Genomic DNA, 22,653 nt, shown 5'->3' with positions numbered 1-22,653 from the left:
AAACCTCAAATACGATGTCTTAAGAATCACTGGCCATTTTTGCTAGTGTATGGGGAAGATTAATGAACATGTTGCCTTGTAGTGACAATGTTTTGCTATACACGGTCTTGGAGAAAATACATTTTAAAAGTAATTATCCATCCTTGCTGCCCTTAACCCAGTAACAACACTCTCCAATTTCCGACAGAATTTTCTGCTGTGAAAAAGAGAAAATTTAAACAACTTACTGTAATTTTCTTTTCCTGGAACCATGGCAGTGGGCACCATAGGGGTTAACTCAGCAGTGGGATTCAGCCGGTTCGCACCGGTTCTTGCGAACCTGTACCTACATTTTCCTCAGTTCGCAGAACCGGTACGAGAAGGGAGAGAGCAGAGCTTCTGTTAAGGGGCTGGTCAGCTTGCTCCATCCTGATTGGCTGCTGCTGTGTAATGCAGCCAATCATGAAGAGGTGGCAGGAGCCTGGGGGTGGGGCCAAAGAGCAGAGAAAAAGCATGCAGCAGAGAGGGGTGAGGCTGTGTCCTGCGTGTCTCCTGCCTGTGTGCTGTGTGTCTCCTGCCTGTGTGCTGTGTGTCACCTGAAAACAAAATTACGGTAATTTGTTTAAATTTTTTCTTTTCCAATTCACCCTGGCAGTGGGCACCGTAGGGACATACCCCAGCAGTATTATTTAGGGTGGGGAAAAAAAAATCTAAATGCCAATATCAGTTTCAACCATTTTATTGATGACATTTTCCACTTTTTTTTACTACAGACTAACACTTCTCGCCCAAAGCTTGCGTCAGCTGAAGCCTGAATGTCCAATCTGTAATACTTCACAAATGTGTTAAATGAAGACCACACTGCCACTTTGCAGATTTGTTCTGGTGATGCCTGTGCCTTAAATGCCATGAAGTGGCCATGGCTCTTGTGTGCTTTTAAATTTAAAGGAGGATTTTGTCATTTGTTTTCATATGCTTTACTGATACATGATACAATCCAATCGGATATAGTCACTTTGGACGTTGCTTGCCCCCGTCCTTGGTCCTTCGGGAATGATAAACAGTTTATCTGACTTTCTTATATCCTGCACCCTTTCAATATACGTTTTCAAGCACCTTACTACACCAAGGTTATGCAATCCCTCTTCCTTCTTGTTATCTGGCTTTGGGAGGAATTACAATTTCTTGGTTCATATGAAATTGAGAAACTACTTTTGGCAAAAAATTATATATACTGGTCGCAACACTGCTTCATCCTGGTGGATGAACAGAAACGATTCTGTACAAGACAAGAGAAAAACAAAAAGAGAAACAGCGCAAAAAAACCTCATGGTGTAATATACAAAATTATATTGTGATCAAAACAGGTGAGTAATGCACGTACATCACGATTTAGAATCACTAGCAGGACATGTATTTGGACGTTACCAATCTGTAAACAGCAACAATTGGTGGGTTGACAACTATCACCGGATCAATTCTCCTCCTGCACTTCCCATAAGCAGTCCTGGTAAAGCTCCACTCATTCAGACAGAAGCCTGCTGCTGTAAAGCGTGGGCACGACCGCTGCTGCAGGAAGGAAGGCTCTCCCGCTGATTCCTCGGCGTCCGGTCAGCATGCACGGCATACACGGCATACACAGCATACACGCGCCGGTGACGTCCTCAGATGGCGACGGCGGATGTCTCGCGCGGCCAGGAAAGCCAGAGAATGTCCCGTATGAATGTGATGGCAAATTAGATCAAACCACAAAGGGTGATAGTAGGAATGCGCCCTCTTCATCCAACGCGTTTCGTATACAGAATGTACTTCGTCAGGGATATCGGAGGTCTCCGATTGGGCGCTTAATATACCTATACCCCTCCTGTGATTGGCTGTTGGTTTAGAGTCCAGCCCCTCACTAAGGGAAGGCATAACATGCATAAGATCTATTCTTACACCTTATTATTAAAACATATACAGTACATATAATAATTATACATATTAATAATTTGCGACTGAGAAAATTTGCTGTAATATTGTCACGGTTATGCTCGCCACAAACCGGGACCGGACCGCGGGCCTGAGGCTGGGTTATGAAATCACTGACCTTAGACCGCGCAGACTGGTCCGGAGTGCGCAGTTCATAGTCAAACAGGCCGGGTTCAGGACTGGAGATAACAGCATAGTCGTTGGACGAGCCAGAGTCGGGGTAGGAGATATCCGGGTAGTCGTAGTCCAAGCAGGGAGTCGGCAACAGGAAATCAAGCTGGTCATTTTGCTTCAGCACAATCGCTGCAGGTCGGGAACGAGGTTTGCGCGAGTGGCGTCCACGACCCATGGCGCCGGTCTAGGAAAGGGAAGACTGACCGCAATGGGCACACCGCCAGGCAGCACTAGTAACCCCGTGTACAGCGCAAAGGTAAGCAGGTCTCCAAGAACCAGGAACTCAGCGTAGCAGCAGCAGGCCTGGAGGAAAACTGGACGAGTACAACGAACTGGAACAAAAACAGAGAGAACAAGCCAGGGCTCGTGGCAGAAACACAGGTAACATCCCATAAGGATCTATGCTCGGCAAGGAAGTGAAGGCAAAGCAAGATATTTAAAGCGACAGTGACCAATCCGGACGAGGGGCATGGCGGAGGCGTGTCGAGGAGCTGCTCGTGAGTGGCTGAGAGACCAGGAAGTAGTGGAGCACAGCTGAGTCTAACACCAGTGCCAGAATCCAAGATGGCCACGGCAGAGTTCAAGGTATGCACTGGGCGGCGGCATGGGTAGCGACAGGGGGCAGGGGCAGCAGCCGCTGCAGTACTGGTAGTGGGTAAGGAGGGGTCACGCCGCAAGGGACGTGGCCCCCGATTCCTTACAAATATTTTCTGGGGTAGAGTAGGAGGATCCAATGTGCACTCACATCCAGGTAATATGAAATACAAAAAAGAGGACACAATAGTGTAATTCTGTGTATGATCGGTAAATGTGATAATGCACTCACATTTGGTAAGATAAAACAGGCATCTCTATTAATCAGTTTAACCAAACTGTTATTGAAGAACGTCTGATGTCAGGATGCTTCTTGTGGTATATATGGTCTCTGACGGCAGGATACTCCCGATATCTCCCAGACTCACAGGCGGCAGGATATAATGGGGATATATAGAGCAGAAAGAACACACACAGTGTAGTACTGTATAAACAGATATAATCTATAACTCTATAGTATATCCACTCACATTGTGTGTACTGATAGTACACTTTTAGGTTGTTAAAGTAACCAACTTATGATGTCTTCTAGAATCACAGGAAATTCCCAGGCGAAAAGGATGCAGGAAAAGGTAGAAAAAAATAAAACTTTATAAATGAATAAAAATGAGCACTTACAGAGCTGTATACATAAACAGCCTAAGGAAGTCCAAAACACATTCAGCCCCACTCTCAGTAAAACCCAGCGATGGCCATACGCTGGGGGATACCACACTGAGGGGGTACAGAGCTTCAGACAGCTTCTAAAGGTCTTTAAAATTCAGCAGCTGGCTCCAAAAATGCCTCAACGCGTTTCGTCCGAATGGACTTCTTCAGGGGTCTCTTTCAATGCGTTTCGTCCGAATGGACTTCTTCAGGGGGCTTTCTTTATGGCCATCGCTCTGTAAGTGCTCATTTTTATTAATTTATAAAAGTTTTTTCTACCTTTACCTGCACTCTTTTCCTTTTTGCCTGGGAATTTTCCTGTGATTCTAGAAGACATCATAAGTTGGTTACTTTAACAACCTAAAAGCGTACTATCAGTACACACAATGTGAGTGGATATACTATAGAGTTATAGATTATATCTGCTTATACAGTACTACACTATGTGTGTGTTCTTTCTGCTCTATATCCCCATTATATCCTGCCGCCTGTGAGTCTGGGAGATATTGGGAGTGTCCTGCCGTCAGAGACCATATATACCACAAGAAGCATCCTGACATCAGACGTTCTTCAATAACAGTTTGGTTAAACTGATTAACCGAGATGTCTGTTTTATCTTACCAAATGTGAGTGCATTATCACCTTTACCTATACCGATCATACACAGAATTACACTATTGTGTACTCTTTTTTGTATTTCATATTACCTGGATGTGAGTGCGCATTGGTTCCTCCTACTCTACGCCATTTCCAGTGGTTGAAGAACCCACTTTATACCCTTTGCTGCACCCATCAACATCTGTTATATCTATATTCGGGTATATTAGTATCCTTTTTTTTATATTCACAGTATTTTTTGCGCTTGTTTTTTCACGTAATATTTTCTGGCCCTGGAATATGTATGGCTGTTATATCTGTAACATAGCCTTCTGATGTTAGGCTCAGTATTTTGCTTCTTGTTCCTCCTTGCTTGGCTTTTATATTTTACCACGGATCTGCTGTCTGACTATTTGAACATTTCCATATTTTACCTGGCTTTGGAATGCTTCCAATGCTTTTTACACTGCCTTGCGTTCCAGCAGGTTTGATAACTGTTGTTTTTAGGACGTCCAAGAATCCTGTACCAGCAAGTCCCCCAATTGGGTTCCCCAACCTGCGCTGCCTGCTTCTCTGGTGATTGTTATCCATTGTTTCTGGTGCAACGTATGCCCTTTTAATAGGTTCTGTGTCTTTTCCCACCATCTTGGTTCTCTCTTTGTGTGTGGGTTTAATGTATATTTTTTGTCTTACATCTTTGGGATCTCCATTCCACTGTTGTAAATTTTTTTGTTGCAATGGTCTCATGTGTAGACCTGCCCATTTAATTACATTTAACGTTGAAGTAAACTTTCCCAGGAGTCTCATGTAGTCTGCTGCTGCTGATGTGTGCGCTATTCTGAGCGTTCTTGTCTGAATTCCAATATCTTGGATCGTTGAGTATAGCAATCGCACTTCTCCTTCCGCCGTGTGAAATTTTACTCCGAGAAATTTTATTGACTGTTGGTACTAGCTGGCTCTTGTCGACATTTATGATCCAGCCATGCTGTTCTAGAAAAGATACGACAATGTTTCTGTCTAGTAGCAGTTTTTCTGTTTTTTGTGACTTGATCAGGATTTCGTCTAGATATGGATAAATCTCCACGCCCCTTTTCCTTAATTCTGCTATCAATGGGGCCAAAGCCTTTGTGAATGTTCTGGAGACATTGCCAGTCCAAACGGCAGAGCCGTATATTGGTTGCGTTGTTGATTTACTGTAAATCTGAGATTTGTTATGTCTTTTTGCTATAGGATTGTGTAAATAGGCATCTTTTAGATCTATTGATATCCAATTCTTTGGTTTTACTTCTTGAATGATGATGTTTAATTAAATTTTGAATTTTCTTACCTGTAAATAGGTATTTACTGTTCTTAGATCCAATACTGCTCTGCATCCTCCTGAGGCCTTTTCTATAAAGAAGATTTTGGAATAAATGCCCTTTCGCCTCTGTCTTTGAGGAAACCTTGTTATTACATTGGCCTGTAATAAGAAGTCCTTCAAGATCAAACTCATTGGCTTTATTTTTTCTTTTGCATCCGAGTACATTTTATTCTTAAAAATATATCCCTTCTTGGAATGTTCTTGAACTCCAGGTGTTACCCTAAAGAAATGATCTGTAGTATCCACCGTTTTTTTATTGATTGGGCCCATGTCACTTCGAATTGGTTCAGTCTTCCCCCAACTGGAAGTCACTGGACACCCTGACATTCATGAGAATTTTCTTCTGGCCAATGACGTACTCCCTCTGATGCCATGAAAAAGATTATTCTGTCCGCCTCTCCATGACGTTTGTCATGAAAACGTTTTTCCAGGACGATACGTTCTTGCTTCCCTATACTGTGTCTTTTCCGTCTGATGGAATGTAGGGCCATATCTTCTATTTCTACTCGTGGTAAAAACGTGCTTTTACCTCCAGACGCTTTATTTATAATCGCATCAAATTTATTCCCAAATAGGAATTCTTCTTCAAAGGGCAAGTTACATAAACTGTTCTTGGAAGCCGAGTCTGCCATCCAGTTTCTGAACCATAGTGTTCTTCTTGATTTTACTATACAAGCCATTGACTTGGCTGCCAGTCTCACTGCATCCAGTGACGCTTCCGCTATGCAGTCCGCTGCCCACTTGATTTCAGACAACACCTTCAGAATAGAAGTTCTCTTTACTCCTTTCTCCAATGCTCCTTCTATATTAGCAACCCATATCCGCATTGCTCTTGCCACTAATGTCATTGATATCGCTGGTTTGCATTGTGTACCTGCGATTACATATGCCTTTTTTAAAACACTATCCATTTTTGTTATCCATTAAATCCTTGAGTGATGCTGCATCTTCAACTGGTATAGTTGTTATCCTTGACACTCTGGAAATTGCTGCATCAATTTTAGGACTGACTTCCCAGTGTTTTACCTCTTATTGTGAAAATGGATACATTCTATTAAACTTTTTGGGCATATTCAGTTTTCTATCCGTCTGACAATTCCATCTGTATCATCTCCTTGATCACTTTATGAATTGGAAAACATCTGGTTTTCTTCTGCCTTGTCCCAAATAATTTATCTGATTTTTGAACCATTTCTTCCTTATCCTCTAGCTCCAATGTTTCCCTCATTGCCTTTATAAGAGGGTCCACTATTTCTAAATCAAACTGATTCTTCAGCTTGCATTTTTGCTCTGATGAATCACACTCCCCATCTCACACCTGGTAACGCAAACTCTGATTCGTCCGATGGGGAATCTCTTACTTTATCCATGCTAGTCTGAGATCTTGCTCTCTTTTGTGCTGGCTTCACTGCAGAATCAACACTTTGTTGAAGTGAAACTTCTTTAGTGGCACCTATTCTGATGGAGTAAAACGGGAGAGTTGGAGGGGAAATGTGAAACGGAAGTGACGTCATGGCTCCCCCCCCCCCCCCCGCATCTACTGTGACCTGCGGCGGCGCCGCCGGCGCCGCTCCTAACAGCCACCGCTCCCCCCACACACACCCGCTGTGACATGCGGCGGCGGCGATAGCCGCCGGCGCCGCTCCTAACGGCCGCTGTTACCCCCACACGTCAGCTGCCATGGGTATAGCAAGATGGCTGCCGCAGAGCTTCCGGTGCTAGAGTGAAAGGTGTAGCAAGCGCGGGGATTTTAAATCAGACTCAGTGAGCCGCTGCTCAGCCTCTCACCTCCCTCCCCTTCCCTGTGTCCCGCTGACTGAGTGCTGCCAGAGGAGAGGAGCCCAGGGATCATGGAGGGTAACCGAGAGGAAGCAGAGCAGTGTGTCGCTGACATGCTGAATTGCCGAGGGAGGAGGGAGGAGGGAGATCGGACCTGGCAATGATGTCCACATTAAAAGATATCAAAAGGAAGAATAGGCTGGGGAGAGGGACATCACATTGAAAACATCACAGTCCTAGTGATTCTGTGTGTGTGCAGCGAGTAGCAGGACAGGGCAGAAGTGGATGTGCATTCCCTGCCCTTGCAGACAGTGTGTGTGTGTGTGTGTGTGTGTGTATAAGGTACAGTCAGTGTCAGATGAATAAGGTACAGTCAGTGTCAGATGCTGCTTCTGATGGTGAGATATAGCTGCATGCAGCTCCTGGTGTCCTGTGCTCTCTGCTAATATGCACTGAAGGAACCATCCAGACTGGCATGAGCCTTCAGCAGAACAATGAAAGACTGTCAGAACAGGACACACTAAACACTGGAAATCTCAGTGCTAGTAAATACTCAGGGATAAGGAAATAGCAAGGTATCTGTATGACAAATCTCAACTGTCAACCCAAATGGAATATAACATTCTTCTGTGTACTGGAAATATCTGATCTATACAAAGTCAGCAATATATCAGATTGTAAAATGCAGTGGTCACAGTACTAATACAACCTCAGTGGTGCTGTGCTTGACTGCAGGAGAGAGCACAGTTATTTGAGCAAAGGACACTATAATAATGGTACTAATTTTACAAACATGGTGTATTCATGCAGAATATAAAGGGTGAGACTATTTGTAAAACACATCTCAGTCACACGCACACACAGTCACCCGCACACTCACACGCAGTCACACTCACAGTCACCCGCACACTCAGTCACACGCAGTCACCCGCACACTCACCCGCACACTCACAGTCACCCGCACACTCACCCGCACACTCACAGTCACCCGCACACTCACCCGCACACTCACCCGCACACTCACAGTCACCCGCACACGCAGTCACCCGCACACTCACCCGCACATGCAGTCACCCGCACACTCACCCGCAGTCGCAGTCACACGCAGTCGCAGTCACACGCAGTCAACCGCACACTCAGTCACCCGCACACACGAGGAATTCACACTTAGTGCAAATAGCTAATACAGGGGATGTGTGCAGAGCACGCGCATTCTAAGTCAAATTTATTTGCGTTTTGTCAAAAATTGTATTTTGATTTTTAATTTAAACATCACCAACACAAATACAATTTCTGTGACAAAAGTCAAAGAAGTTTCACTTACTATGCGCGTGCACAGCACACACAGCTCATTTTTTACTGTATCTTTCATCCAAGCTAGAAAAGTATTCATCTGCTCATTTGACTCTCCTGCTGCAGCTTTAAGGCAGTCTGCACAAAGCTTCTTGCCCTCTAAGGCTGGCTTTTCACAAGCTGCACATCACTTACTTTTTTTTTAGCAGCTTTTTACTTCTGATGCAGGGACTCTACTGTCCCCATAGAAGTTCCTTCCTCTGGTTGTATAACCATACAGAGGCGGCACATTTTATTTGAGTGCGGATGGCTCCGCAAGCCTGGGGATGCCCCGGCATGCTAGCCGCACACCCTCGGCGTGCCGCGCGTCATTGACGCGCGGTCACACGTCATCGGGAGCCTGCGCCCCCTGCACGCGCGTCCAGGGCTCCCCGAGGGAGCCCTGGTGTCCCGCGATGTGGGCGACGGCGGCAGGGGGTTCCGGGGGACCCGGCAGCGGGAGGGAGAAAGCCCCGATCGGAGGGCGCTCCTCCGTGTCTTCGGCGCGCGCCCGGCACCCTCTGGCGCGCGCCAGGTTACTGCTGCGGCCGAGAACGGGCAAATGCTCGAATAAACTCGGCAGCAGCAGTAGAACTAAAAGTTAAAAAAAATGAATAAATTAAATTAAAATCTATTTCTTTAGTTCCTGAAATCCACTCTCTTAAATCCTTTTGTAGAACTAATCTAAGGACTCACCTAATATTTGTCAGCGACCCTTTACTTCCAGCAGTGTCCATGCTGGCTTCCACACTCCTTTCAGCTTCTTGGAGCTGATTTCTTCTATCTGCCGAGCGTTCAATGATGCGGCTGCTTCAGGGCTCCTCTCACACACTGTGTTCCATCGCACAGTGATGTCAGCCCAGTTGGAGCTCTCGGCCCTCGCGCATGTGCCCGCCGGCGAGATGCAGGGCGCGCACGCTAGAACGTGCACGCACTATGCTCTGCATGAGACGCCGGGCCAGCTTGTGTCTCCCACACCGCTGCGTTCCTAGACGTCAGTGCAGTATAGACACAGCCTCCATTGCTCAAACAGTCCTGCTGTTCTGCCTCAGTGTTCCAAGACGCTTCCGTGGGACTGCCCGGTCACTCAGGCCTCCGTCTTGATACCCACCAGGGCACGTCGATCGGAGCTTCAGGGAGAAGAGAGGTTGAGATTCCCTGGCTTTACTGCACTAATTACAGTCATGCGAGTCCTTTGTAACAAAATAACAAAAACCTGCTCCTAGCTGTAGGACTGGAAAAAGACTAATCTGCAGGTAGTGGGAGGGGCCTTTATGGCCTACGTGCAAGAATTTAATTTCCTGTCTGTCACAGGGTGAAGTCAGGTACTAATAGTAATGCCTGGGAAATCCAGCACTCAGAGGGTTAACCCAGGAAGAATGGTTGGGTAACCAGGAAGGAATCATACACACCTGACAACCAGCATGATATATAAGGAAGCCAATGCTTGTAGCAGGTGGCTGTCTCATACTACAGAGCTGGTGCATGCAAGCCGCTAGCCAGGCGGATTCCCAAACCTCTTTCTAAAAGGACAGTAAGAACTTTAAATAGTTTCCTGACTGTTGTGATGTATGTTAAAAGGTTGGAACTGGAGATAGCCAGTCAGCCTGATAGGGCTTGGATTGTGAGTAAATTCTCTCAAGTGGAGTAGATGTTATTTTGCTATGTTTTGTGTTGCCTTAAAGGGACAGTGTTGCAGAAATGTTTAGTTCTGCTGTGGAGAAATAAAACCACTTAATATTTGCTTTTACCTCAAACTACAATTGTGGACTATTGTCTGACCTTGCCTACGGGCCTTTATCCGAAGGACCACACATTGGGGGAAAAAAAATGGAGGAAATTCTCTCAGTTCCTGCATCAGCAGGCCCAGCGAGATGAGAGGCAGGCACAGCAAACAGAAAAGCTCCTCCAAATGCTGGCTCCAGGTCCAGCCCCAGTAAGAACAGAGATTCCAAATAACCCACCAGTGATGCTACCCAAAATGAAGCCAACCAAAGCCCCAGAGGCATTCCTCCTCACTTTTGAAAGGGTAGCCACGGCCCATGGCTGAACAGTTGATCGCTGGGTAACGACTCTGGCTCCACTCCTCATAGGAGAAGCTTAGGCAGTCTTTCAGGTTCTTCCGGCAGATGAGACCATGGACTATCAGCAACTAAAGGCTGCTGTTCTGGATCGCCTAGGCCTCACCCCAGAGACCTACCGACAGCGGTTCCGCACGGCCAAATACACAAACAGAGATAGACCCCGGGTCATAGCCCACCGCTTAGTAGACTTATATACCAGGTGGGTACAACCAGAGAAGCATATCAAGGCAGAGATCCTTGAACAGAACACAGAACAAAGATTAATGGACAAAGTGCTACGACCCCTTAGGGCATATGCCGCTACCTACTTGGATGACAATCATCTATAGTAGGTACTGGCAGTCCCATATAAAAAGGTTAAGGGCAGTCCTAACGTCCTTAAGAGAAGCAGGGCTTACAGCCAATCCAAAAAAAAATGTGCCCTAGGAAAAGCCACTACAAAATTTGGGTAATGCCGTTGGGGAAGGGATAGTAAGGCCACTCGCCAGCAAGGTGGCCGCCATAAAGTAAGTCCCAGCCCCACAGACAAAGACGTAGGTCCGCTCCCTTTTGGGGTTAGCAGGGTACTACAGACAGTTTATACCAAATTTTTCAGAGATTACAGCACCTGTCCCAACAATTTGATGGTGTTGGACACCCCATATTGTTCAGCCGGAAGCTGTTCCCAAGGGAAGTGAAATATTCTGTAATTGAGAAAGAGTGCATCGCTGTAAAATGGGCAATTGAGGTCTTATGTTGCAGGGGTACACTTCACTGACCATGCACCCTTGAAATGGTTAAACACCATGAAGGACACAAACTGGAGGTTGACCAGGTGGTATATGGCCCTCCAGCCCGTCTCTTTTGATATACAGCATAGGCATGGGAAGGACAATGGAAATGCTGATTTTTTTTAGTCACGAGAAGGAGTTGAGGGTCGCGCTTTAGCCGTGTGGGGCCCAAGCCACAAACAAACAGGGGAGGTATGTGACAGGGTGAAGTCAGGTACTAATAGTTATGCCTGGGAAACATACATCAGTCCTTCATCCAGCACTCAAGAGGGTTAACAAGAAGGAAGCAGACACCGGACAACCAGCATGATATATAAGGAAGCCAATGCTTGTAGCAGGTGGCTGTCTCATACTACAGAGCTGGTGCATACAAGCTGCTAGCCAGGTGGATTCCCAAACCTCTTTCTAAAAGGACAGTAAGAACTTTAAATATTGTTTCCCGACTGTTGTGATGTATGTTAAAAGGTTGGAACTGGAGATAGCCAGCCAGACTGATAGATGGGGCTTGGATTTTGAGTAAGTTCTCCCAAGGTGGAGTAGATGTTATTTTGCTATGTTTTGTGTTGCTTTGAAGGGACAGTGTGCCCAAATGTTTAGTTCTGCTGTGGAGAAATAAAACCACTTAATATTTGCTTTAACCTGAAACTACACGTGTGGACTATTGTCTGACCTCGCCTACAGGCCATCCTGCCACACTGCCCTACTAAACTGAAGTTGGAGTTAATCCCTATGGTGCACACTGCCAGGGTGAACAGGAAAAGGGGCATGTCTCTAGATTTCATTGGTATTTATGGGATCTACCTTTTATCACTGGATGACAAACCACAATCTTTTTCTGGGGGTGAGGGGAGACACACGTTTCTAAATATTTAATAATTTGGGGCTTTAGTCTGTGAGGGTGCTCGAATACCAAACACTTCAATTAATTATACTGTAACTTCAACCAAAAAGGAAAATAAGAGCTGTAACGATTGCCAGCAGCTAATGTAGTTTAGTACATAGTAACACAAATAGCTGTATAGCACATTGTCTTTATTGTGACCTACAATGCCATTAAAGAGAAATGAGTCCACATAAAAAAATATTTTTTTTAGTAATGTACATATTTGGAAAGTCTATATATAAGAGACGACATCTGGACAGTGATGATTGAACAGAAACAGTTTCCCTGTTAACTCTTGTTGCTACTTTCCCAGAGGCAAAGAGGTTAATGAATGAAGATTTTATTTATATTGTTTTTATTACTTGTTCTCTGTCGCCAGCTGCACTTAAGTAACATTGCAAGACTGGATTTGGGAACCACAGCTTGAAAGATTTATGAGATCATAAATAATTTTTTTTATTAAATGAAAGCACCGCACCAGGAAAAATAACTTGAAAACCAGGAAATAGTCTGCCTTATATAAGCCATTGCTTCCTTGCTTCTCTGTTATCAGTATATTAAATGTATCTGTTTACTTATCAACAGGTGACCCCGCCCCCCCCATCCACATTTGCAGCTCCATAAAAGCAACAAACATCGGCATGTAAGACTTTTACAGGTTACTTTTTATGGTATAATTCAGTTCTGAAATGCAAGCTTTTCTTTGCACTCACCACCACTAATTAGCAACAAAATCAAGGTAATTCCATATCAGCAATAAGGTATATTTGGAGAATGTTACATGGGACTCCCGAGTTTAAAGCATTAAAGATCAGCTTTTATATGTTGCCAAATACAGTGTTCTGTTCAGTACATAAGAAAATTATACTTATGTCCCCCTCCCCCCCCAGTCTTTAATGGTGATTTCGTTGATAGAAGAAACATGCACTCCAAGCACTGGTGTGTTAAAATGAAGTTGCCATTAATTACAGACTGTCTGGCAAGGAATTACAGGCGGCTATTTGATCCAACAGAGAGGAAAAAACACTGACAAAAAAAAAAATTAAAAAAAAGGTAGACTGCACTTTTAAAGCAGCAGTCCGATTTGTTTTCTTGGGGGGTAAACCCACCCTCGGAGACTATCCACGGTCACCCAACCTTTGAGGACCCCTCAGTTCCAGAATTAAGAGATTTTATCCAAACTACTTTTTTTGTCTCATAATAGAAACCAGGGTGTCCCTGGAGGTCATGGGATTACAAAATCAGTTCCAGGGTACCCCCAATTCAGCTACATTAAAAAAATTACAAAAGGAAATAGTGGGAAATATTTAAGCGAATGCCATTTGTAGCGGGAGATTCAGATTTGACACCCAGCACAAGTTACATGTGCCTCGTTTTCGTGTGGGTATGGTTAAAAATATAATTATCAGCCCAGGGCCTATTCTGCCAATATTATCCGCACTAAATGTATTACCAAAAAGAAGCAGCAGGGTCTTCCTAGACATCCTGCTCCCAGCCACAGTTCATTTCCCTGTCCACTGGTTGTGCTGCTGTTTTCGGTCTGCTCTGGGGTTCCTCTGTGTCTGTCTCCTCTTGTTGCTCCTGTCCTCTGTCCTTATAGTTTCCTGTTTCTCCCTTGCCTTTGTTTTGTGATACCGACTCCTTCTGTTGCTGCCCTGATCTGATCTGTTACCTGTAGTCCTGATTACATATTAAAGGCCCTTGCCTATGATCTAGTTTGTCCCATTTGTTTCCTGCTCCCTAGTATAAGTTCCTGCTCCCGCCTTCCTGTTGCCGACCCTGCCTGTGACCACAACAATCCTGCTGCTGCCTAGCACAACCCCTGCTGGTGACCCCAACAATCCTTGCCTGCTCCCCGCTGTTCCTGCCACTGAGGTCCTACCCGCTCCAGGAGTCTCCCCTTGACAGAAAACAAAGGCCATCTCTGGACCTCGCCAAAACAGATTCCAGACCCCTTCCGCTTGCGTTGGGTTGAAGGTACTTTTTATTGGTGTTTGGAAACCCCAGTTGGGATCCTGAAGGTTTTGTTGCCGCAAAGGGTTCTGCAGGGTTTTTATGTGCAATTTTATCCCTAAGAATTCTCAAAAAAAAAAAAAAAAACAACCCTTCCCTGCAGTTCCCGTTATCACCATTTCAGATGCTCAGACTCATTCCCTGGAGAAGGCTTGTCCCCCTCTGCATTTCTAGGTTACTCTTGCAGATTTTCAGACTTGCATTTCTATAAACAGATTTGCTTTTGATTTCTTTGCTTAGGTATTCCACTGATTGTTCTTGGGGTTCCCATTTAAAAAACAAGAGTACTCCCATTGTTTTATTGCAATATGCCATTATTTCTCTGTAATTTGTGATCTCCCTATGCTTGGTTCTAGTGTTCCAGATCTAACTGCAAATTTCTCTGTCTTTACTTTCTCGCAATCTGTGATAGTACTGTGCCTGATTCTAAAGTTTCAGATGTAACTGCAAGTTTCTGTGTATGGTTTTCCCTGCAATTAATTATATTTCTGTGACTGATGCCAAGGTCTCAAATGTAAACGTTAGCTCTCCTATCTTTTGTCACCCTGTTGGGAAAGAACAGAAATATTAGGCCCATGATTCTGCTTTAAAGACATTTCCTCTTAACTGGTTTCTTGGCAAGTTTGGTTTCCCCATGTCTGAAGCTATGGCTCCCACTTTGAAAAACAGTCTTGAGCAATAAATGTGAACACAGCACCACTGATTCTTCAGAGTTTCTCAAGAAAAAAAAGAGAAAGAAAAAGTAGAATGGCTGTTCAATTATAGTGGAAAAGAAAGAGAATGCCTTTAACCAGGGTAAAGATGCCTTAACTCAGGCACTTCAATCTGCATGGATTGAGATTGATTGCCTCTATGGACGACTTGATAAAGACCAAGAGGCCAAGGCTGCACTACAAAAGTGTCTGTCCACAGCAATTGCTAAATGCGTATTACAGAAGAAAGAAAAGCATCAGTTGGAGAGTGACATGGTGATGTCAAGTAAGCTGGAGAAGGCATACTCTGATGCTGCCCAGGTACAGAACTACGTTCATTTGTAACAGAGTTACGTTCAATAAGGGAGATTGTCGAAGGGTTTAATAATGGTTTTGAAACTGCAAAACATGTGTGCAAGAATCTATCTGTCCGAGTCAGTGAAGAAGATAAAAGACACCATGAATTAGAAGAGGAGTATTGATAGAAGACAGGTCAAGGATGCAATTGGCACTGTAAGAAGCAGAGGGTGCCTTGGGGAAAAAAAAAGGATCAGTTGGAGATTGACAGGGTGAACTTGTCAAGTAAGCTGGAGAAGGCAAACGCTGAATCTGCCCAGGACCAGAGTTTCATGGATCAAGTTGGCGCAGCACTGGAAGCGTCTCTGGCCAGGAAGGCCACGATCTAAACACAGAGCTGTGTACAGTGAGGGATGCATGTGAGATGGTCCTGAGGGACATAGAGTCAGTAAAGAAAGAGAACATAAACCTGAAGGAAGAGGTTATGAATCTGACTATCGAGGCAGGGAAGGGTTAAAGGGAAAAACCCAAAAGAATTCCTATTTGCACTCACCTATACTATTAAATGGTTAGGAAAGATTCAATCCCTGGGTAAGAACCCATACACAATTTAGTGATATACAGTAAAAATAGTTTAATAAACAGTTATGCAAAGACAAATACAAATTGTTAAAAGAAACAGGGAGTGGGTGCAGAGAGGGTGCAGAGTCTTGCTCTGAGTCAGCTGGGAATCGCGACAACTCCAAGGACGTTGAACTGACAACTGCATTAAGTGGGAAAAGAAATGCAGAAGGACAGCTTAAAGAGCTGAAAACTCAAATAGTTGGTCTTAAATGCTCTTTAAATGATACGACGAAACAGCACGAGACTAGAACAACAGACAGAATTCAAATGCAAGCTGACAGAGTCTTTGCAAGACCTGAGCAAGGGTTACAAGGAACAGACATTTAGTGCTAAATTGGAGTATGAAAAGATGAAGTTGGAGAAAGATTCCAAAGCTAAAAGAGATACATTGGTCACAAAAGGAGAGTACGGAAAGTGAACTCAATGCACTCACTGACTGTTATGAAGAGCCCGATAGACCGGTTGCTGGTTCCTGTGCCGTCACTGTGGGGACAAGTACTTTGCCCGTCAAACAACCCAAGGTGGGTCACCCTGAGTCTGCCTTTGACCAAGGTCTCCTGGAAGAGCCTGGAGGATCGTACGGAGAAAGCTCCTGAGAAGGAAGAATAGAATAGGGTCAGAGTCTTCCTAGACATCCTGCTCCCAGCCTTTCTTTGTCCACCGGGTGTTCTGCTGTTTTCTGCCTTCTCTGGAGTTCCTCTGTGTCTCATCTTGTTGCTCCTGTCCTCTGTCCTTATAGTTTCTTGTTACTCCCGTGCCTTTGTTTTGTGATCCTGACTCCTTCTGTTGCTGCCCTGATCTGACCTGTTACCTGTAGTCCTGATAACATATTAAAGGCCCTTGCCTATGATCTGGCTTGTCCCATTTGTTTCCTGCTCCCTAGTCTCAGTTCCTGCTCCTGCCTTCCTGTTGCCCACCCTCCTGTCACCACGACGATCCTTCATGCTGCCTGCCACCGAACCATGCTTGTGACCACGACAATCCTTGCCTGCTCCCCACTGTTCCGCCCACCGAGGGCCTACCCGCTCCAGGAGTCTCCCCTTGACAAAAGCGCTTCATAGTGGTGCAACTTGTGATGGCTTGATTTAAACCAACCGAAAACTCTGATTATGTCAAATATAAATAACATGTTATACAGTCTATGGTGATCATTATCTTTATTTGTATGCACTGATAAATTCTATTAATTTCTATAAAGTTGGAAAAAATATATAATAATAATAATAATAATAATAATAAATGCGCACACACACACACACACACACACACAATCACACACAAACACACACACACACACACACACGTGTGAAAACTGTGCTCGCAGTGTAATTAGAAGCAGATACCCACTATAACAAGAGATAACATAAAAACTGCAGAATTAAACTCAACATGGCTAAAACAGAGCTCCTCATACTTCCTCCCAAACCTGGCCCTACTACCTCCTTCCACATTACTGTTGGAACTACGATCATTCACCCAGTAGCCCAAGCACGCTGCCTTGGGGTCACACTCGACTCCTCTCTCACATTTGCCCCTCACATTCAAAACATTTCTAAAACCTGTCGCTTTTTCCTCCGCAATATAACAAAGATACGCCCTTTCCTCTGTTGCTCGACTGCTAAAACTCTGACTCAGGCCCTCATTCTCTCCCGTCTTGATTACTGTAACCTCCTGCTGTCCGGCCTTCCTGCCTCTCACCTGTCTCCCCTACAATCTATCCTAAACGCTGCTGCCAGAATCACTCTACTCTTTCCTAGATCTGTCTCAGCATCTCCCCTCATGAAATCCCTCTCCTGGCTTCCGATCAAATCCCGCATCTCACACTCCATTCTTCTCCTCACTTTTAAAGCTTTACACTCTTCTGCCCCTCCTTACATCTCAGCCCTAATTTCTCGTTATGCACCATCCAGACTCTTGCGTTCTTCTCAAGGATGTCTTCTTTCTACCCCCTTTGTATCTAAAGCCCTCTCCCGCCTTAAACCTTTTTCATTGACTGCCCCTCACCTCTGGAATGCCCTTCCCCTCAGTACCCGACTAGCACCCTCTCTATCCACCTTTAAGACCCACCTGAAGACGCACTTGCTTAAAGAAGCATATGAATAGCACTGTGACTATTCTGAACACATGGCACATAAAGCTTGGCCCCCTGCAGATGCACTTACCAGAACTCCCTCCTACTGTCTCTGTATGTTCTCCCTACCTACCAATTAGACTGTAAGCTCCTCGGAGCAGGGACTCCTCTTCCTTAATGTCTAAAGCACTTATTCCCATGATCTGTTATTTATATTATCTGTTATTTATTGGATTACCACATGTATTACTGCTGTGAAGCGCTATGTACATTAATGGCGCTATATAAATAAAGACATACAATACAATACAACCCTTTGTTCAGCCCACATGTCTGGAGAAAGAGCTATTGCTGGGACTAGAGGGGGAGGGTTGTTTACTCACTGCTGGAAAATTGTGACTGAGGGCAGGGCCATTGTTCAGCTCAGACTCAGGCATTCATCTCCACAGGAGGTATCCAGCTGAACCCAGACCCTGAGGTTTAGGGTGAGAGTCAAGTGACTCCAGTCTCCGTGGCGAGCTAGTTTGAATTTCTCACAGTCCTGATTGGTCTATGAAGCTCGCTCTGCGATTGGCCTAAGTAGCATCTGTGCTGTGATTGGTCACCATCCATTCTCAATTATTTCCTATGGAGACCAAATCTAGAAAAGGTGCGGCCGCTCTCAGTTCCACAGATTATTTCTGGACTGGTGTGGAGACGGACTAAATGTTGTTCTCTGAGGTTGTGCCAGAGAACCGAAGTTGAGGCTGTGTGCCTTTCTGAAACATGAGATTTACACCTGACTTCTCCAACTTGCATTCAGCGTTGCCTAGATAATCTGGACTTACTACAGAAGTGGAAGCTGCTACGAGAAAGCGATTTTGGTGGTGCCGGTTACTTAGGGTGGATTGCATCATTTGTAATTTGTTTCAAATTTAACAAAAGAAGTTGCAAAACTGCAATATATATATATATATATGGACTTCAAGTTAAAATGGCACTCATGCCAACATCACAATTTTTAAACACACATTCTTAAATGTATTGAGTGAGGCAGAGTTTTATATGTCTTACTCAGCAAGTTGTGTGACTTATTTTGGTCTACCAACTTCCACACCTGCTTTTCCTCATCATATTAGACGGCAGCCAAGCTTGGAACAGCAGCTGCAAAACATAAAAGCTGCCTTTTCTTCATGTCTATGCAGCCAGCTAACAATTTATGTTTTGCTAGTGCTCCCTTTAGAAGACAGCCATTTATGGACAAGCCATTGAAACAAACAGAGAACCAGCTGAACATGTTTGTGACTCTACAGATCTCAAATCTTCATCCCAAAGGGTCTTTCTTATACTTGTGCTGCTTGGTTACAATAAGTTAACCCTCAATTCAGTCGGCATTGAGTGTATTAGATACCCATTTGAATTCCGGTCAGGTAGTTATTTTCATGTGCTTTAAATCACATCTTTCCTATTATGTAAAGAATCGTTATCTATATGTGGCAATAACTACATACTTCGTGTATTGCCATCGAGTGTAAATGTGTACTGAAGACCACGGTCCTATTTAAAGTTCTCCTGCCAAAGCCTTTTTTTCTTGTAAGGACGCTTGCAGAACGGAAATGAAAAATGAACAAAAATTCCCACCCTTCCCCTTTCCAAATAGTCAGTCTGACAGAGCGGTAAATACTTACACGAAACCCGGTCAGATCAATCAAGATTGAACAGATTTAAAGTAATTAGTTCACTCAAAAAAATTATATATAGATATAGAGAGATGTGCATGATCTATGAATTAGACACCATGGCCCCGCGAGGACTGAATGAGGAGTTTAGATTTAGCTGTTTCTTGTAGTCCTGCAATTTCCTTGTTGCTTATATGGTCATGCTACATTTCTCTTGTTTTAAGTGTTACATGCAGTTTTTATTGACCTTAGAGACTTGTGCTCATGACACGTTCTTTTTCATTTTGTGTTATTATGTAGTCACTAGAGGTTCTACTGTCTACCATCTGACATTTGCGTATTAGTCATTGTAGACCATGGCTGTTTTACACTGTCGCTTTCATCATTGTCTCACATTGTATTTGACTGCCCACATATCCGTATTTGATGTTTTTAATACCCTTGAGTTTGATCATCACTGTATCTTTTCCCTCACTGTCTTTTTTCTATCATTACAGGGAGTCCATACATCATGTGGTATTTCCCCGACGCTGCACTGACTGGCCAGGTCTGATTTGGACTGAGAAGCCTACACATGTGCAGCATTACACTTCATGTTGCTTGTCATGACTCAGGAAGGTCTCTCTCTGCAGACCGAAACATTGGCTGAGGTGCCTGTATTTCTTCAATACAATCTTCATATGAAACATACTCCTGGTGTGCTGTCTCCTCATTTGCTGGACCTCCATCTGGTAATATACCTACTACTATTGTATATGGGATTAGCATCTGGATCAAACTGAAATTTGTGTGCTGGGTGCTTAAATAATAGCAGTAATATACTAGCAGTAGCAAGATTACCTATATCCTTAGGTTTCTGTGTAACCCTGTACTGCCCGGAATCAATCTTTTGCGGCCAATTCCATCACAGGTTGTTACAATCTAGGTGATAATTATGTGCAGGCTAAATGTGTGTACTTTCTAAGTCAATTTGATACCACTAACCACTAATTTATGGCTGGCTAGTTAAGGTATGTGTCAGCAATTTAATAACTGCATTTGTTTTGGGTTAGCTGTAACCCTATGTTGCCTGAAACAGATCAATAGGTTGGAGTCTATGTACCATAGATATTTGGATGCCATATTGCTGACACTGTTGACTTGTGATATTTTCATCTCTGACAGGGTTGAATAACCTGTTTATTTGGGTGAACTTTTAGATCACTATCATTACTACCTTGTTGCTTTTATGCACTCTGACTATTTAAATAAAAGATAGTTGATACCGCAGAGCTATAGTGACCGCAGGGGAAGAGAGGGATTCCTCTGACTACAGATACCACTGTAACAATTCAGTTAGTCAATCCCCTCTCTCCTCTCTACCGCTCCTTCGTTGGGGATTTTAACAATAATTTTAACTATTAAGTGTATTATGATTGATGTAATAAACCTTTTTTGTTTTTTGTCGCACTCAGCACCCTGGTTGGGTTCTGAACTTTTTTTGGCTATTTGGAGTATCTTATTATTATCTGGTAACGAGTGCATACTAGTGGGGTGCTTTGTACTCATTTCTCTTTTGAGTTCTCTCTGCTGTATATAGGCCTTGCTAATTACCAACTAATTACTAACTACTTTAGGGCTTTACTCAAAGACCATCTATTGTAGACAGTTATTCTATTGTTTTAAACCACTTCACTGCCTCAGAAGTGCAAAGCATAAAAAGCATGGCACTGTTAGACCGTAATGCATAAAAACCATCAACATCTTCCTTGCATGCAATTTCATTGCACCAGAACAAATCAGCAACATACCTGAATAACTTTGTAGAAATAAGCATACTGTCGAGCTGTGTTTTTATACTGGCTGAAGACATCATGTATGGCTTGGGTTGATTGGAGATACTGAACTTCCTCTTCCTCAAAATATAAAGGTGTGTCATAATCACTGGGGAGGGTTTTGATGTACGGCAACCAGAAGGAGTCAGGGGTTGCCCTCTCACATAGCAGGTGAAAAGCCAAAGTAATATTTCCCATGGCTTGTAAGATCCGATCTTGTGAATAGAGGGGACCTAAATACGTAAAAATGTACAGCTAAATATCAATAATGGACTACAATAGTTTACGTGTCTGATTCTTTTAGTTCTGATTCTTATAATACAAGTGTATAAACATGTGTGGGTGGGTGTCATAAAAACACAAGATATACTTCATCAAAATTCAAACATCAAGGAAGGAGACATAGCATATCAGATAAGTGAAAGAAATGTATATTTAGTACATAAAACAGTGAATCCAACGTTTCAGTCAACTCGGGGCACCTTCATCAGGGAGATGCATTATGAAGGAACCCGAAACGTTCGATTCGCCGTTTTATATACTAAATCTAAAACAATGTCACTTACCCTTATGTGCTGTGCCCCCTTCCCATTTCTTCAGATTTTAACACACACGTGCATGCAAATAATAAATCAATAGTGAATCAGAAAAAAAATGAACGCATTGAAAATACACACAATATAAATGTTGTATAGTATACCTTTATGCATTATTTGCAGTCATTAGTTATATATTCTAACTAGCTGATATATCCGGCGTTGCCCGTGATGTAATGTTCTGGCTCCCCCATCCTCCCTCAACTCCCTTCCCCCCCTCTTCACAGCTGTTCAGAGCTGCGCCCCCTCCCCCCACTGTTCACAGCTCCGATTCCCCACCCCCATTCAATGCTTTGTTTCCCCCTACCCCACAGCTCCGCCCCGACCCCCCCCCTGTTCACAGCTCAGTGCCCCCCGTGTGTTTGGCAGCTGAGCTGACTGAAGGGGGAAGTGTGTGTGTCAGTCAGTCAGTGAGTGTGTGTGTGTGTCAGTCAGTCAGTGAGTGTGTGTGTGTGTATCAGTCAGTCAGTGAGTGTGTGTGTGTGTATCAGTCAGTCAGTGAGTGTGTGTGTATCAGTCAGTCAGTGAGTGTGTGTGTGTGTGTGTCAGTCAGTGAGTGTGTGTGTCAGTCAGTCAGTGAGTGTGTGTGTCAGTCAGTCAGTGAGTGTGTGTGTCAGTCAGTCAGTGAGTGTGTGTGTCAGTCAGTGAGTGTGTGTGTCAGTCAGTCAGTGAGTGTGTGTGTCAGTCAGTCAGTGAGTGTCAGTCAGTCAGTGAGTGTGT

General features: G+C 44.0%; 1 protein-coding gene and 1 long non-coding RNA gene across 4 annotated transcripts in view; one reads left to right on the top strand and one right to left on the bottom strand.

The window, feature by feature from the left end:
* Positions 1-22,653, bottom strand: part of SETD3 (SET domain containing 3, actin N3(tau)-histidine methyltransferase) — a 124,960-nt gene that overhangs the window by 67,885 nt on the left and 34,422 nt on the right. For all 3 annotated transcript variants that reach the window (XM_075614394.1, XM_075614397.1, XM_075614396.1), the window contains exon 6: positions 21,314-21,570. In XM_075614394.1, coding sequence (XP_075470509.1) covers positions 21,314-21,570 — 257 coding nt within the window. The remainder of the gene's footprint in view (positions 1-21,313; positions 21,571-22,653) is intronic.
* Positions 522-14,140, top strand: LOC142502836 (uncharacterized). The gene is made up of 3 exons (XR_012803867.1): positions 522-592; positions 12,754-12,811; positions 13,913-14,140. It is a non-coding gene; the product is annotated as an uncharacterized LOC142502836 (long non-coding RNA).

The sequence above is a fragment of the Ascaphus truei genome, chromosome 9 (genome assembly GCF_040206685.1).
Source record: "Ascaphus truei isolate aAscTru1 chromosome 9, aAscTru1.hap1, whole genome shotgun sequence".
Classification (NCBI taxonomy): domain Eukaryota; kingdom Metazoa; phylum Chordata; class Amphibia; order Anura; family Ascaphidae; genus Ascaphus; species Ascaphus truei.
This window is presented reverse-complemented; position numbering and strand designations above follow the sequence as displayed.